This window comes from Poecilia formosa, unplaced genomic scaffold, assembly GCF_000485575.1.
Source record: "Poecilia formosa unplaced genomic scaffold, Poecilia_formosa-5.1.2 Scaffold37, whole genome shotgun sequence".
In the NCBI taxonomy this organism is placed as follows: domain Eukaryota; kingdom Metazoa; phylum Chordata; class Actinopteri; order Cyprinodontiformes; family Poeciliidae; genus Poecilia; species Poecilia formosa.
Window position 1 is genome coordinate 185,173 of NW_006799976.1, and position 16,880 is coordinate 202,052.

Genomic DNA, 16,880 nt, shown 5'->3' on the forward strand with positions numbered 1-16,880 from the left:
CATAATGAACTATTTTTGTGTCAACTAATTATTCCAATACAAATTTACACAGACACCAAATGACTCTAAAAAAGGAAAAGAAGATAGATTTGTTTTTACAATATAAAATCAATAAAGCTATTGTTTACATCCAAACATTCAGAAGAGGTTTCTTGACACAATAACAGGTCATCAGAGAGTTTTCCACTCATCCAGCCTTTAGGAGTTTCCCTCTTCAGGCCATCACTGTGACGAAAAGGCGACTTTGTGGTTTATCTGTGTGAATCGAAGGCCTGTAAGCATTTCTTCATTAATAAAAGAAGGAATTATTTGTCTTAGGATGTGCGTGGGTGTTTGTTGACAGCACACGGACACAGAAAAAATTAAGAGTAGCATGGTGTTGCCAATAGTGATGAGATCTGAGCCCAAGAGCAAAACAAATGTATCATATCAACCTTATTTCTAAAGCTCGGCTGAATGGACAGATGGAGAGAATAATCACTACCTGCCCCCCCACCTAAAAATTATTCCCAGGTCTGACATAAAACAAAGGAATAAACAACTTGCACTACATAACTGTATGAAGCAGCCCAAGTCAGGTGTTCAATCTGGATATACTGATATTTGCAAAGCTCTGGCCTTCTGAAAAACATTTCAGTTGACTTTAATTTCTCTTTAAGAACCATCTTATAAGATATTAAAGCCGTATTCACGTTTTTTTCCAGACTTCCCGCCATAAGTGCTCATTATTTATTTATATTAGGAGCAAAGGCAAAGAGCTGCTATGTATCACAGAGACAAAATGCCTACGGAGGCCACATTTAAAGCTGTACTTAGCATCTTATATTAACGATTAGCAAGGTTAGTGTGGCTAGTATTACAAGAGCAGCCTGTGTGTCCCTCGCTTTGACTATGAGACTTTCAAAAAGCTGCCAACATCAAATTTAGTTCCAAGACGGAGGTTAAACGCTCCACTACTGACTCTGAACAGCAGAGGAGTAAAAAGTAGAAAGTCCGATCAGTCCTGAATGGACGCTGATACTAATAGTGGCTCATTTTTAAAGCTTGCTGTGACGGATTGGAGACAATTGCAATGCGACACACAGTGACTCAATGACCAATCACCCCTGAGCAAGATGACGGACAGGTCAGACCGAGCATTATGCTGAACTGTACAGAAACTCCCTCAGGACCGAATTATAAAATCCCCATAGCGCATTACGGCCCAGGATGACCTCTACATTTCCTCTGCAACACATTTTAGTACAGTGACAAGTAAGCCAGCACACAACCCAGTTCTTTATGCACAGAGATACCAACAATGTGTGACTTTGTTTTAAAGGACAAAAAACCAAACAAAGAGTTTTCTGTTGGACGCAGGCAAACTCTGGGCCAGGGACCATCATCTCCGGCACCATGCAGACAACACTGTAACAGTGGACACCGAAACTATTCAGTTTTAAAAATATATTTTACTCTAAGTATTAAAAAAGAAACAACAACAATGAACCAGTGTAAAAAGAAAAATCCTCAAAAGAGCCCCTTTGTTTGTTTGGTTTTTTTTTTTTTGCAATTTTGTTTTAACGTCATTCGATTAGTGATGTAGAGAGGCTATTCCAATTGTTCTTAAGAGCAATAACATCTAAAAAAAAAAAGTGTGTTGCAGGTTTCCTTATGCATAAAAATAAATCTAATGAATTTTGTAATTAAATTCTAGAAGGACTCAAAAAGCGGTCCTAATTCAGGTGGAAAAATGCACATTGGGTTGTCTTATTCTGATTCCCCCACTGAGGTTTATCAAAATCCAGGAAATGACAGATTTTAAGATGCAAAGCAGATGAGGCACACAGTTCAGTACTCCCTGCTTGGTTGCAGCCATTTATGTTGTATTTTCTTATTTGTGAAGCCGATACAAATGTTTGTTATAACCAAGCTATACTCTTTCATTCATGGTGCTGAGATTGTTTTTGAGTTAAAAAAAATGTTTAAAGTTGACAGGAAATTTGAAAATATCACTTGATAATTATGTGTTGCTAGAAGATTTGAACATTAATATCTTGAACACCAACTATAAAGTCTTAAAAAAAATGCAAACATAAAAAAAAAAAAAAAAAGAAAAAAAAAAATTGCATAAATAAGCAATGTTTAGCCTGGTGGGGGCATAAGTAAAGCCTGGTGGCCCGCCAGGTTTATGATACACTGGGGGAAACCCTGAATACTATATGTAAAAATGCAATCCTGTTGCTGACACTGCCTGTTATGTTAATTCAATGCTTTTGACAAGTCTCTATTTTATTTGAATAGAGTGCATTCAAATAGAGACAAATGCGACATTTGTGATTGTCAATATATACCAAGGGTTTGAAAAGTTGCAATATCAAAACATTTTTGTCATATGGTTTAAAGTCTTTTCAAACGGATGTCAGTGAACTCATTTTCTCCGGCCACATGGAGCACACAGCGCACTGCTTGTCACCCAGAACAGAGAAAGCTAGTACACTTTTCTCTTGCTAATACAAAGACAAATGTGGCACTTTGTAAATGTTTTTGTGTGTGAAAAACATGGAGTCATGATGTGAAAACTAAACATAGCAATAGCAGTCCCATGACTCTTACGAAGGTGAAGCTGTCTCATACTCACAGTTGGCAAGGTAAAGGTGAAGACAGACTAAACTGTCAGAAAAGACAAAAATGCAATATTTTCTTACTTGTAATAATTACAGAGCCTGGAAATACATAAAACGTTCCATAAAATATTATTATCATTACAATAATTTTGCTACATCGCTTTAGTTTTAGAGGGAAAAAAATAATAAAAATATAAAATTATAATATAATTTTAGGCATTTCTGTTTGTTTGTTTTTTGCTAAACTCCATGGCCGTTTTACTCAAGGTTACCAGACATGCTCTGTGCTCTCATTTTCAAAAGAAATAAATCAGAATAAAACACAAAATCCCATGCAGATATCACACCTGAAACCAGATGCTAAATCATTTCCCCTGCAGGAATGTGCATCGCTCCCTCTGATCTGCCTTTAATCAGTTCTGTCGCATCACCAATTTCCTCAAGCCCCCTCCTGTTCCTCTGCTGGCACCTTCCTCACCTTTATCTTCCTCCATCAATCCTACTCCTCCACTGAGCATCTCTCTCCCTCCCTCTCTCCCTCCCATCATTCCTTGGTATGTCCAAGACATTGGCCGCCCAGAAGGGTAATCCATCACAGCAACCTGGCACTTAACAGGGCCGTGCAAACACACACACACACACACACCACTATACCTAGTGACTCACAAGAAAAACACAAGACCCAGAGAACCACTGTGTATTGCAAGGACATGAGCTGATCACTTTAATTCCATATAATCCGTACATTACAAATTAAATTGCTAAATACATTTTTAAAAATGATCTATTATTATGTGGTTACATTAGAAATAAAGTTCCATTTTAAAGATGAGACACCTCAAAACAGTAGTTTTTTAAACTACCAGCATAATAATTGTTAGACAAGCTGTTGACATGTGAAGACTCACCTTCTCTACGTTTTCCACCGTGAAGTCCAGAGCGTCCGGTGTGGTTGCTATTCTCCCCGGCGTCTCCATATCTCCGCGGACACGGAGCTGTCAAACGGGCAAAGGGGAGAGAAGCGTTCACTTATTGAATTCCCGCTACAGATACTCACATTTCACTACTGTACTCTCCACATGAGCCCGTCTGACTGTTTAATTTTCGTTGCTTTAATTCGTATCTGGGCTTTAAAGATGACATGGAAACGCCGACCGGAAAGCTAACGTTTAGCCTGCTGTCGCTAGCCCTGCCACAGCAGAAAAACCACACTAAGCAAGCGGCTATGCTAACGCAAAGCTAACTAATATAGCAATGTAACCGGACAAGGGCGCACACACGCAACGACCCGATTATGTAAACAGTCTTATTGTGACAACATCGTCAAAACTACGCAGTGGCAGTATGTTATCTGAGGGAAGCTCAGAGGACCGTCATTTCCACACCTTTCTGTCCACCGACGGTATGAGACGATGCTGGCAGCTCCCTCCCAACCGCTTCTCCGTCACCAGGAGCTTTTTTTGCTGCATTCAAGAACTGTGGGAAATTCTGCATTCGAAGCATAGTGAAGATTCGGATACCTACTGATAAAAATATATGTATGTGTGTGTGTGTGTGTGAAATGTAATGACGCACATCTGTAATATGAGTTATGATTATTCTCTAATTGACCAGTAGGTTAAACAGTTGGAAACAGCTATGATTTTCCAGTGAAAAAGAATAAATAGGTGCTAAACCATACAAGGTTAGACATTGCCATTACATCCTCTAACAATTTATATAATGTGTCACTGCCAATTTCTTTGGGACAATGTGGGGGGGAAATAAGTTCATCAGCTGCAAAGACATGATTTGATCTACTGTATTTTTTGCATGTCTAGTCCAAGAGGGAATGAGTAACTCTCCTGTTAAGCACAAACATTTATTCTTTTAAAGTGTTTTCTTAATTATTTCTACAGTTATCTGGTTTGTCCTTAAACATATACCTCTCTTTATGTATGCAACATTATTTATATCTACGTGCAGATCATTGAACATTCCTAAATCAAGAATCAAAGCAAACACCGAGACTAACATCAATGAGATTTTTTTGTCTTTTCTGATAAGTTACGAACAAATGACAGTTATTTTGAAAAATGAGCCTCTTTCTGGAGGTTCATTAAGCTTTGCTCAATAGCCAATGCATGTCCACTGAAGGGCTCAACTACACTGTGCACTTCATAAAACACAAACATTACTGCTCCTAGTTTTTGAAGCTCATGATTAGTGAACCAATTTGTGAGCTCCATTAAGCACATAACTCGTGCATACGTTTAATGTTTATTGCCTAATATCCATTACAAATACATATTATTTAGATTGTGTATGTTTTCGTTACTATTGAATATCCCCATACACCTTTTACATTTTTGTAAATAACACTGTAAAGCATGCATGTTCCTGCATATTTTTTAACAATACTGTTACTGGTATATTTGATGTAAATATTCAATTGTTTATAAGGACCCATTTTCTACAGCACAACTGTGACAGCTCCTCCTAAGGAGCCTGTTATAGTACTAAATTGAAGCACCTTGCTTTTTATTGTGATTTTTAGTTGTTACTGTCAGTTGTTATTATATTACAGCATAAATGTAAGTAAGAAGGTTTCTTTGACCAAGAAAAGGTTCTGACTCTAATAGTTGTAAAAAAATATATATATATATACTGAGCAGAGGTCATGACGTGTGTAACAAAAATATGTTTAAAAACATTTTATATCCATTCCTTCTCTCACCATCTTGTAAAAGGAAAGTTGTACGTTCTATTTCAGCTTCCTCTTTTGAAACATGTGGATCTGCCCATGAGCAAGGCCCCAACCCGCCTAAGTATTGGTAAATTAAGGTGCGAGAAGTTCTGCTTGTGCTTGAGTGAATGTGACTCCAGCGTAAAAACGTTATATGGTCGGTATGACTAGAGGAATGTTTTACAAGTTCAGTCCATCCTCCTTTTTGATGTCTTTCAGTCTGGTGGCATGCAGATATGTCTAATACAAGCAGACTGTCCGAACAGTCTGGACAAGGCAAGGGCGCCCTCATGTGGGTGAAACAATGCATGACATCACTGTAGTAGTATGTTTGAGGTAGGTAAACCATAATGAAGGGTGAAAAATAAACTTATTATAACCTAAGAAAACAAATGTAAATAAAGAATGGTGGAACAGACCTGTTTCACTAACTGTATGTGAAGACTCACATACAGTTAATGAGCTGTGAAATCCTTTGGATACAAAACATTTCAATATCAGAGGAAGATAAAATGAACAGCAGAGAAAGCTGGGATGAGTGCATCACTGTGGAGGAGTTTTGGCCTGCTCTTTGGAAAATTGTTTTAATTTGGCCACAGTGGATGATTCAGAGCATGGAGCACCTGTTTAAAGTTAAGCTATAGCATCTCAATCAGATTTAAGTCTGGATTTTGACTAGCAAACTCCAAAATCTTTGTGTGGTTGTTTTTTGTTGTTCTTCTTTTTATTTGTTTATTTATTTATTTTAGCCATTAAGTGGCTCATTTGCTGCTATCTTTCTAGTCATTATGCTGCACAATCCAAGTGTGTTTGAGCTTAAAGTTAGAAACTGATGGTTGGACCTTCTCCACCAGGATAGACAGGAGAATTCATGGATCAATAAAATGAAGAAAACTGTCAAATTTACCTGAAGGAGCAAACCAGTTCCAGATCATAACACTACCAGCTCTATGTTTAACTGTTGACATGCTCTGTAAGTTTTTACATCACCTCCCCAAAAGTTTTTCTTTTTGTTTGTTTTACTCAAGTTTGGGGGATCATCAAGATTCTTTTCAGCAAATGTGAAAGAGAAGCTTCTTGTTTTGTTTATTCATTTTTTTAGCAGTGGTTTTATGTGTATGCAGAATATAATGAATTGATCTTGCAGGATAATAGATAATATATCATTTTAATTCTAGGATAGGCAATCGCCATTTTGATTCAATTGAAAATACAATTTTGCATTCTCCACAATATTAATCTGAAAAACGAATGGATCAGCAGAAAGTGGGAAAAATATATATGGGTGTGTGTTTAGTAAGTACCCATGACACACATTTAAACGGAACACAGAAAACACATGAAGGAAGCAACATTTATAGTCAGAACTTGACTACATTTTACAGGTATTGGTATTTTATGTGTCTGTCTTTCATACTCCGGTACAGTAGGTGGCGGTACACAGCTCGAAATTACACTGTAGTAAGAAAAACGAAGAAGAGTGAAGCTGGGAGTTCATTTATTCTGAGTGGTGACTTGCCGAAAGAGAGGAAGGATTAAGTGTCTCAATACTGCTTTGTGTCTGTTCTGTAGACTAACTGCTCTGCCATACCACTACTTTGACTTTTATCCTCATGTTGCTCACGTAGCGAATAATTACAGCGGGGAGCGGAGTACCGAACCCCATAGCTAAGAGTTGGATCCCCAGTTGAGGTAAAAATAGAAAAATAAATAAAAGATAGAGGCTATAATATGTCATCGTATTCCGTCTTACCTGTTTTTATGTATTCCTATTAAATGTGTTATGTTAAGATACGTGTGCTACAATGTTGTAGCAGATTTCAGACCCCATTTAAAGCGGAGAGCGAGCTGCCGTTACTTTTCCAACCGCTGTGAAATAAATGAGCCTCCAACTTATTGTCTTTATAAGGCAGTAAAATGTAGTAAAAATGTATCTAATTGATCAATAATTACACACCGTGACGTTTGTTATGCATACGCTACAGTCACATTCAAAATAAACGCCTGTTTCTACAGAGCTAATTTATTACAACTAATTTATTTGAGATTTGTTTGTTAATTTCTGCTTGTAAAGCCTTTTCTGGTTGTTGGAGTAAGAGTTTAATTCCAAGGAATAAAAGTAACACTGAAATTGTGTTTTAAAACTTTATTTAACCATGACCCAGTAAATATTTCTGCGAAGTCTATCACATTATTAGACAACTTGAATATCCAGGATCTTGGATTTCAACTTTAAGTTGCAAAAGCTTTTGCAACATAATCCTCCTTACAGTGTCAGAAAGCCTAACTCAGCTGTTGCATCACAGAGCTGCTTCAAATTGGGTCTCAGGTTACTCCACTACTGTAGCTCCACTACTATGTTTGCTAGAAAAACCTTACGGATACTGACCAATGATCAATTTGACTAATCACATGTGATGTTTGACTTTCTGCTTCAATCTCAGGATATGAACTGGGACAGTCAGTTGAACTCCATCCTGTCTGTAGCCGACGGCAGCGTCGCTAAGATGAGGGTGAGTACATTCAAGGACTATCCATTACTTTTTAATCAGTGCAGAGTACTCCTTTGGTTTTGTTGACTCCTAGCGGAAGTTTTGCTTCTGCTCTCAGTCCGGCTACTGTAACGCCACTGTTGAGGACGAGCACACACTTCTCCTGGATGATTGCAGACCAATTCCTAATCTTCCATTTTCTTGAAAAGAATGTTTATAATCATCTACTTACATATATTTAATCCAAAACAACTTGATTGATACATATAAGTCTGGGTTTAGAACCAACCACGTCACAAAAAGAGCCCTGGTTACAATAGAATAACTTGAAAATTAGTTTTGATCATCGTTAGAATTTTTATTTGAATTTTTCTTGATCTTCGTGCCGCTTTCGATACTGTTGATCATTTTGTACCCTTTTGGCGCTGGATAATCTGAAAAAAACATCTGAATCCTTTGTGGGTTTAACTTGTGAGCATGTTAAAAGCCTGGGTGTCACTTCTGATCATGACCTTAATTTTATGAAACACATCCAAGGTCTGAATTTTATCACCCTAGAATCAGATCCAAAGTCAGATCCCATCTATCACAACCTGACTTAGAAAAACGGATTCGTACCGTTTATTTATTTTGACTTTGAGGTCTTCCAAAAAACATTTTCTCATTATACCCAGAATAAACTCTAGATCTGCTCTTGTTTTTCCAGTCATTATGCTCCTTTCCTCTGAAATTCTCTTTCACAAGACTTCCGGTCAATTTCTAGCCTTTTAGTCTTTAAAGTGAACTCAAAATAAAGTGAAGAATTTTAGTTAGGCATATTTTTCTTATTATTATCTAACTATCTTCATTTCCTTCAATTTACGTTTTTACGGTATCTTTTTTTCAACGCTTGTTTTTATTCTACTTTTCTTTCCTAGCACATCGAGTCTCCATTTGTCGAATGAAATGTGCATTATAGACAAGTTTAACTCGACTTCTAATTTACAATTTTAGTGGCAAAAAACAGCAGGTGGCAGTAGAGCCGCTTCAAATCCTCCAAACCAACTTAGTTTTAAAATGGCTCTTGGCTCCTCGAGACGACGTCCATGAAAATCAAGTGAGAGTTTTGTTGTCCCCCCCCTTGCATTTCTGAATAGTTGTTGTGTGTCAACAGGAAAGACTGACCTCTGCTGGGAAATTCCCAAAAGGAGCAGAAGGCAGGTTGATTTATTCCAGTTTGAAAAGGGAAGTTCCCGCCTGCTTGCTTAGCTTCCTTTTATTCAAACTGTAGTTAAATCATTTCAGATGACTTTGTTTTACCTTTGCTTCGCATTTGCAGTGAATGGGAGTGGATTAAGTTCACACTGGGACCCTCCTGCTTCTTTCTGCGCAGCGCGCCCCAACTACAGGCCTCCCTCATCGCTCCGTTTGGGTGTGCAGTGGGCTGACCTCGCTGCCATTCAGTCGCAGCTCCAGATACAGAGTCAGGTGTGTGAGTCCGTTTCGTCCTGTTACAAACACAAAGCTCAGGTGTTTGTTTTTTTTTTTGTTTTTTTTTTGGGCGGGGGGGCGTTATCCGATTGACCAACACAAAGTCGCTCGGCATTGTGAGCTGGAAACAAAACGAATGAATGGTTTTCAATGTTCTTGATAGCAAGAATCTGAAAGTGTGGCTTTTCTTCTACTCGTGTTTGTTTTGCCGCACTTAACTGTTTCAGGTCATTCAACTAATTTCAATATTACCTGATTAAATACAACCAGCCGTTTTCAAACTATGACGTTTTTGTGCTGTAACAAGGTTCAGGTTCGAAGAAACCTGAACCTGTGTGAAAAGTAACTGCTTTCTTAAGGTAATAACTATTTTTTGCCACAACTGACATCAGATTTGTTTTTTTTTGTTGTTGTTTTTTTCCTCCTAAAAACAAAATTCCTGGCCTTTGTTTTTCCTGCTCTTGCTTTCCAGCTGATCGAGTCCTTCTCAGTGAAACTCAATGACCTGGAGAGGGAGAAGCAGTCTCAGCAGTACCACATCCATACTCTGCAAGGTATCTCACTTCTGCACCTACAACTTCTCCCCCCGAATCTCCTACTAGATGCCATCGTCTTCTTGTTCATACGACATGCAATGACTCACCTTATCAAGCAGAAGCTGAAAACGTGAAGTTGTTAGATGTCACTCCTGAAGCAATATAAGAATTACAATAGTAACTGGAGTGTATCTATATGGAACCTTTCACAACTGGAAACCCCAAATGTAAAAATGATTGAGAAAAGGGGTGTTTAAACTTTTGAAAGGAAGTTATTCTTCTTCATTTGTTAAGGTTTTACTGATCACTTCCCATCTATACCAGAGGTAGAACCACAGAGAGAGACATCTTAATGTGTTAAACTATATCATCATTTCTAAAGCACAATTTTGTTAAAGTTGACTAAAGTCAAAAATGTAACTGCTGGGGCTAATCGGTTATTCCAAATTGCTTTTTAGGTATAACTGTGTGTGTGTTTCTCCTCCCTGCTCCCCACCTCTCGCCCAATGACAAGCGGGTTATAGATGATGAGTGTTTTATGTTCTGTCACTGAGAACAGACTCTAAACACACACACAGCACGTGTAGCTGGCAGAAAAAGAAACGTGGGCCTCTTTTTTCTGTGATTTTTGCAGCAACAGCAGCTTCTTTTACTGTGCAAAGATACTTAGTATGTATTCACAAAAAGCCACATAACCATGACATGACAGTACCGCCTAATTAGCACGTGGTGCCCAACTGTTGCCACTATTAAATAAATTTGGACTTTGTTCTGATTTAACCCCATCACTGGCTGTTGCAGAGGAGGTGCGGAGTCTTCGTGGGGAGCTCAGGAAGAAGGACAGAGAAAGGGCAGACCTGAGTTCAGAGGTGGAGCGAAGGATGGAGCAGTGGAGGAGAGAGGTTGGCCGTGAGCTCAGCAGCCTTGCGAGGGGAAACGACTTGCGAGGCGACCTGAAGGAGAGGTGCGAAACCCCTGCAGCCGCCGCCTCAACGGATCACATGAGAGCAACAATACGAAAGTTTTTCTTTTGTTGTTTTATTTATTTTGCCTGTCAGTGCCGTGACATGCTTTCTGTCTGTTTCTTCAGCTTCGGCTCCAGGCTCGGTCGGGATGAGCTGGAACGCCTGCGGAGAGAGCTGGAACGCCTGCGGAGAGAGCTGGAACGCCTGCGGAGAGAGCTGGACGCGTTGAAAACACAAATGAGTGAGTCCCAGACACAACAGCAGCTCGACTCTGATTCATTGATTCGGTTGCAGACAGGAAAAGCGCTCCTTATGTTTCCTCTGCTTTCCTCGTCTGAAAGGGAGACAGGAGGAGGACATGCAGCTCCAGCAGACAGAGGCGAGGGAGACGAGAAGACAATGTGAACACAGCCGCAAGGTAAACACACACACACACACGCAGCTCTCTGTCTGCTTGAGGCTCGTTGTTTGTGTCGTCTCTGATCCTCAGCGGTTGTTTTGTTGCTCAGACACTGGCGGAGCTGACAGGCAGCTGCAGAACACACAGCTGCGATCTGATGAGGACACTCTGCCGCTATTCGCTCACTCAGCAAGAAGTGCATCAGATGAGGTACGAGGGAGTGTGTGTTTTCATTTTTACACTAATTCAATAGAATAGGATGGAAATGCCGCTTATTGTCCCACAAAGGGGAAATTGTGGTGTAACAAGTGCAACAGTTAGAAAAGTTCAGATAAAAAATTCCTTAAAGTGTTAAAAGTAATATGTAAGAAACAGGATTAACAATAATAATTATTATTATTGTAATATTGTTCAAGACTACAACAGAAAATAATGTGCAGTTCTTGGTCCAAGGGATGTGCGGCTGAGTCGGATCACTTTTTCAAAAATGTGCATGATGCGTATTGAACATTAAAAAAAAAATAAAAGATGTAGACTATTTACAATACAGCATATCAATGCAGAAGAACAGACGTGCAGTCACAGCGGAAATATTATTACAAATTTATAACACCAGAGCAGATTGTGCAAATGCCTGGATGCATGGATGTAAACACTTAAATTGATTTTGCTGGGAGCAGTAATGGTTTTAAGGCCTGACAGCTGCTGGGAGGAAGGATCTGCGGTAACGCTTCTTTGTGTATTTAGGATGCAGCAGTCTGAAGCTGATATGGTGAAACTTAGGATTGCTTTTGTCTGTCACAAACTGCATCAAAATGCAGAAAAAGTGTGGAAAAAAAAGCAAAGTTTTTCGTCTTTTTATTTTGCGTCACAAATCGCGTCGTATCTCCTACAGAGCAGCTGTGTCAGAACTGAAGAGGGAAGTGAGGAGTCTCTTTCACCAAGGACAAGCGTTAGCGTCTCCACCGCAACAGCTCACATCAGGTTTGTCCCTCTCTTCTTTGGTTCTTTGTCCCCCAGCCCGGCGGGCCTGAAACCGCAGTTATCGTTCGCTTTCTAGGGGACCCGTCGCTCCCGGCCCCTCGGAGCCACAGCAAAGGACTCACAGCTGATGAGACGGATTCAGATTCGGAGGATTTCAGCCCGACCCCAAGTCTCTCGGAGATCAGCTCTGATGATCTGTCCTGGCTGGAGGACAAAGAGTCCGGTAGGGATTTACAGAAAACCATTCACACTGCTTTCCATGTTTTTGACTTCAGTTGTTGGGATTTTATAGGAATGAGCAATTCTAATAATTGTGAAGTGGGAGGAGACGTTTGTAAAATGTTTTACTAATCTTTTTTTAATTAAAAGTATTAAACAAAGTCTGGCTTAAAAAGGGGAGTTTAGTTTGACTAAATGATGCTGCTAATACCTGTTATGATTCATATTTTACAGGTTGTGGGTAAGAGGGATTAAAGTTATAACTTAAGTGCAAGAACAATTGACTCACATGCCAGAACCGGAAAACATTGAGCAAAATGTGCAAAGTTTTAATTAAATTATCAATACTTGAGTTGCTAAGTAGGCAAGACAGAGTGAGCAGGCTTTACACCGAGATCAAATTAACCACAGAAAGACCCTTTTTTTTCTGAATCGTTAACAACTGAAAGTAATTAATTTTGCTGGAATTTTGTCAGGGCGTAGCTTTTGCACACCACGTATCCTTTTTTTCTACATTACTGTCACTGTTTGCGTCAAATAAAATCCCAGTCAAACACGTTGAGGTTTGTGGTTTCAACTTGAGGAACATGTGGAAATGCACCTGGTGTCCTCTGGTGAAACGTACAGTTGAGCGTGCCAAAGCAATATCTGAGACAAGCTCATAAACCTGTTCTCACAAACAGCCGAACAGTTTGACCAAATGGTTACAGTGAGCCAGATTTTTTGTTTTGTTTGTTTTTTTAAAGCAAGTTGGGACCTGTAGTTTACTGTCATGCCTCCCCCGTACACCTGGCTCGGCCTCTCCGACTGATGCCGTCGGATTTGACTCGCAAAGTGAAACAAAAGGCTTTGCCTGCCAATTTTGTATTCGTTTTTGTTAATAAAATTATTTTTGGCATCATGTTGCCACTTTAAAGTTCAGGAAGGAAACGTTTTCTCAGGCTAACTGTCCTTTGAAATATTTAAAGGCCTGAGAAAATCAGATATATCAGACCTTTAATATTTGACCAGAACTGAAAAATCCACATTAAATGATGTGCGGCAGCACATACGTTAAAAGCCCCGCCGTGTTCCTCCGTGTGCGGATGAAGCTGGTAAGCGATAATTTCCTGTCAAGCGGTCCTTTCTGGGATCGTTTAATTCTCCGCGTGCGTCTGCGTGGGCCGTGTGCTGCTAACCCCTGAGACTTCCTGTAATGTTCCCGGAAGAGATTACAATCTGTGCTGGAAATGTTTCCCACAGCAATTTGGGACTGATAAATCAGAATTATTTGCATTCACACACATACACACACAGAGAGAGCTGGATAATAGTAAACAGTTGTTAGAAGGGGAGGTAAAAAAGAAAAAAGAAATGTTTGAATGCTTTACAACCCGATGACATAAACAGGGATAAGAAGTGACTTTCATTCACAAATTAACAGCTTCTTTTTTTCGTCTCTGCCAGCTCCACGACGACCGAAACCCCGGAGCACCAAGTCCACACAGAGCGACTTCACTGCTCCGAAATCAGACGTGGAGGACGACGGCGACGATGAACTCCTTGATGATGAGGATGTCTGCCCAGAATTAGAATCTGACCTGAGTCTTACAGACCTCTGATGGACTATGCTGGGAAATGAAATTAAAAAAAAGATATTTTTGTAATCTACTGGGAAGCGGTAAAAATAGCAGCGTTTAGATGCAGGCTGAATAAAATTTTGCAAAAACAAACAACCAAGCGTAAGGCTCACTTCCTTTTTCTGGCTCCGTGAGAAAGAGAAAGGAAACGATGCAAACCACTCCAAACGCACAATCCACTCAGTGAAGCATGGCGGTGGCAGCATCGTGTTGTGGCAAGGCTTTTCTTCAGGAGGGACATGGGAAGCTGGTCGTTGCATATTCAGAACATAACATTATGCCATAAATGGCTAAAAAAAAAAAAATTCATTTTGTGTTGATCATTCAAATGAATTGGTGAAAAAGTATTTACATTTTCAGGGCCACAACTAACGATAATTATTTTAGTAAACGATTATTATATTGATTATTCTGACAACCAAGCAAAAAATAAATAAATTGTGCAAATTTTTCATTTAACCACTTAAGCCTTTTTTTTGCACATTAGAAATGCGTTGAAAGTTGTAAATAAGCAAATAATTAAATTAATTTTTCAAATAAGATAAGAAAACTTGTATTATCTAAAATGCAATTCCTGTAGTGTTCGCTTGATCATTTGTAGCAAAAGATGCATTAAAAAAAAAAATTGTTCACTCATCTTTTTTTATTAATAAAGGCAAAGCAGAAGGCTGCTGATTAGGATATTTATTTCTCTACAAATTTTGAAGCTAAAATTGCTAAGGTTTTTCAGCTTAAGCGCAAAATGCATATTTTTTTGGTATAATTTTAGCTTAATTTCAGCAAATGGTCTTAATTGAGTCTGCATGCTCCAGGTAATCAGTAACCAATTGCTGAATTAGTTGACTATTATTTTGATAATTAATTTGATTAATCGTTTCAGCACTATGCAGTTTACATATAATTTTGCCCACTAAATTCTTGTTTTTGTAGTCGATTGACATTCATTATTAGTCGACTGAAACAAACAATTACGTCAAAAGACTAATTAAAAATTTGCTGTCAAAATTTGCGCTGTAGTTAAATGTAGGCAATCCTACCTGGAAACCGTAGATATTTTGTAAACTCCACTTGTACCATACGGGAAAGCTCACTTTAAAACATTTTTAAATTTGTGTCAGACCGTCTGTGTAAGCTGTGGGGATTTCAGCAAACGATTCCTGATTCATGCCGGTTTGAGGTTCTGCCAGGACTTGACCCACATGTTCCAACAAATTCAGGGCTGTAAGAACCGACACAGGCTGGCAGCTGTTTAAAGATCGTTTTGAATAACCTCGTCATTCACTTGTTTTATAATGGTTAGCGACAGGGGCGCCGTATATGGGGGAAAAGTTAGGACAATTCCAAGGGCCTTAGGCCGACAGGGGGCCCTCCAAAAAAGTATATTTATACTTTTTACAGAAATAGAAAAAAAACGAGGCCCTGTCAATTACTGTTATTGTGTTTTTTTAATTATTGTTTTTAGCAGTAAAAATTAAATGTTACCCCTCCCTGCCAGACCAAAAAACACGCATCCATATTTACACTGAATTCCCTCTGGATCTGCATGAAATGGTTCGTTCCTGCTTGGCGCTCTTGACGGTGACTGTGTTCAGCAGCAGTCAGTGGAAGACAGATTGTGGTAGTTACTATGCTGCCGATAAAAATGATAAAATCAGGTTTTCAAAAAAAAAAAAAAAAACAGGGAGAGAGAAAAAGGTAAGTTTCAATTTGTAACCCAATTTTTCTCCGAGAGGTGGATAGACTGTGTGAGATTATCAACCATTTAGCATAGTTAACTTAGCTACAGACTACTATTTGCCTCCTTTTCACTAGCATTTAATTAATTAAGGAAATAAATTACCAAGATATTTATGTATTGAAGTAGTACATGTACCTTTTACCATACTTAACAAACAGATGAGTCAGTCAGCAGCAGCTCTAACCTACATCCCTCCTGACCTGCCCTCTCCTAAGTGAAATTAAAGCTGCAGTATTTAACTTTTACAAAAAAAAAAAAATACTGTACATATTTGTTAGAACTGTCATTGTGTTGTGACAGTATAGCATGTGAGATAATCTGTGAAAAATCTATTTCCTCTGCCTTCTCCCAGTCAGTGGTAGGAGGCGGGTTTTAACGCTGTCAATCACAGTCTCACGTGGCTGCTCATCCTATTCTGCAGTTAGCATAGCTTGTTGTAAATGCTCAGTCTAGTTAGCATAGCTACCAATGACGGCAGATAAATGGTTTTCCTGTAACGACAAGTTGTTTCTCCACCATTAGCACATTTAGCAGTGAAAGAATTAGGTTGATTGACAGCACTAAGACCCTCCTCCTGGTTCTGATTGGTTGTTTTGGCCGGAACATTGCATTACTTTATCCAGCAATAGTAGTTCAGGGAGGAGGTGAAGAAGATAGATCTTTTCACAGATTATTTGTCTCATAGCAAACTGTCACAACATGATGACAGCTTTATCAAATATGCAAAAAGCTGCCTTTTGTACAGTTATGTACTGCAGCTTGAATAAAATGCAAAAACATAGCTTTTGAGAAGTCTGGATTGTTTTATATATATTTAGCATGTTGCCTATGACTGTTGCTCCTGGGGAGAGACATTTCAGTAAGCTAAAGCTAAAAATAAAAAAAAATTAGGCAACCTATTTACATACAGTATGCGGACTGTTGCATTTAAAATTCACTAGCAGTAAATATTGTGCTAGTCTCAGTATTGGACCAAAGAAAGCAAGTTGCCAGCCTTTGAAATTGCGACGCTTTTGATGGTTCAAATATACTCAAAAAATTGTAACAGCAGTTGCGCCGGGGGGGCCTCTGGTTAACGATAAAGCACAGGAAATAATGGGTTCGTTTTTTTTTTTTTTGTTTGTTC

The 16,880-nt window shown here is 38.9% G+C and overlaps 2 protein-coding genes across 3 annotated transcripts in view; one reads left to right on the forward strand and one right to left on the reverse strand.

Annotated features, from left to right (window-relative positions):
- LOC103137031 (importin-13) overlaps positions 1 to 4,087 on the reverse strand; it is a 28,952-nt gene extending 24,865 nt beyond the window's left edge. For both annotated transcript variants that reach the window (XM_007550540.2, XM_007550541.2), the window contains exons 1-2: positions 3,992 to 4,087; positions 3,515 to 3,601 (exon numbers count right to left, since the gene is read on the reverse strand). In XM_007550540.2, the coding sequence (XP_007550602.1) occupies positions 3,515 to 3,601; positions 3,992 to 4,075 (171 nt within the window). In that variant the 5' untranslated portion in view covers positions 4,076 to 4,087. The remainder of the gene's footprint in view (positions 1 to 3,514; positions 3,602 to 3,991) is intronic.
- A 2,693-nt stretch (positions 4,088 to 6,780) lies between these two features.
- Positions 6,781 to 14,112, forward strand: LOC103137032 (golgin subfamily A member 6A). The gene is made up of 12 exons (XM_007550542.2): positions 6,781 to 7,023; positions 7,776 to 7,844; positions 8,977 to 9,019; positions 9,142 to 9,290; positions 9,766 to 9,847; positions 10,631 to 10,793; positions 10,920 to 11,035; positions 11,136 to 11,212; positions 11,304 to 11,404; positions 12,090 to 12,178; positions 12,255 to 12,401; positions 13,844 to 14,112. Exons 2-12 carry the CDS (start codon positions 7,779 to 7,781, stop codon positions 13,996 to 13,998), a joined length of 1,188 nt encoding a protein of 395 aa, XP_007550604.1. The 5' UTR covers positions 6,781 to 7,023; positions 7,776 to 7,778; the 3' UTR covers positions 13,999 to 14,112.
- The last annotated feature ends 2,768 nt before the right edge of the window (positions 14,113 to 16,880 follow it).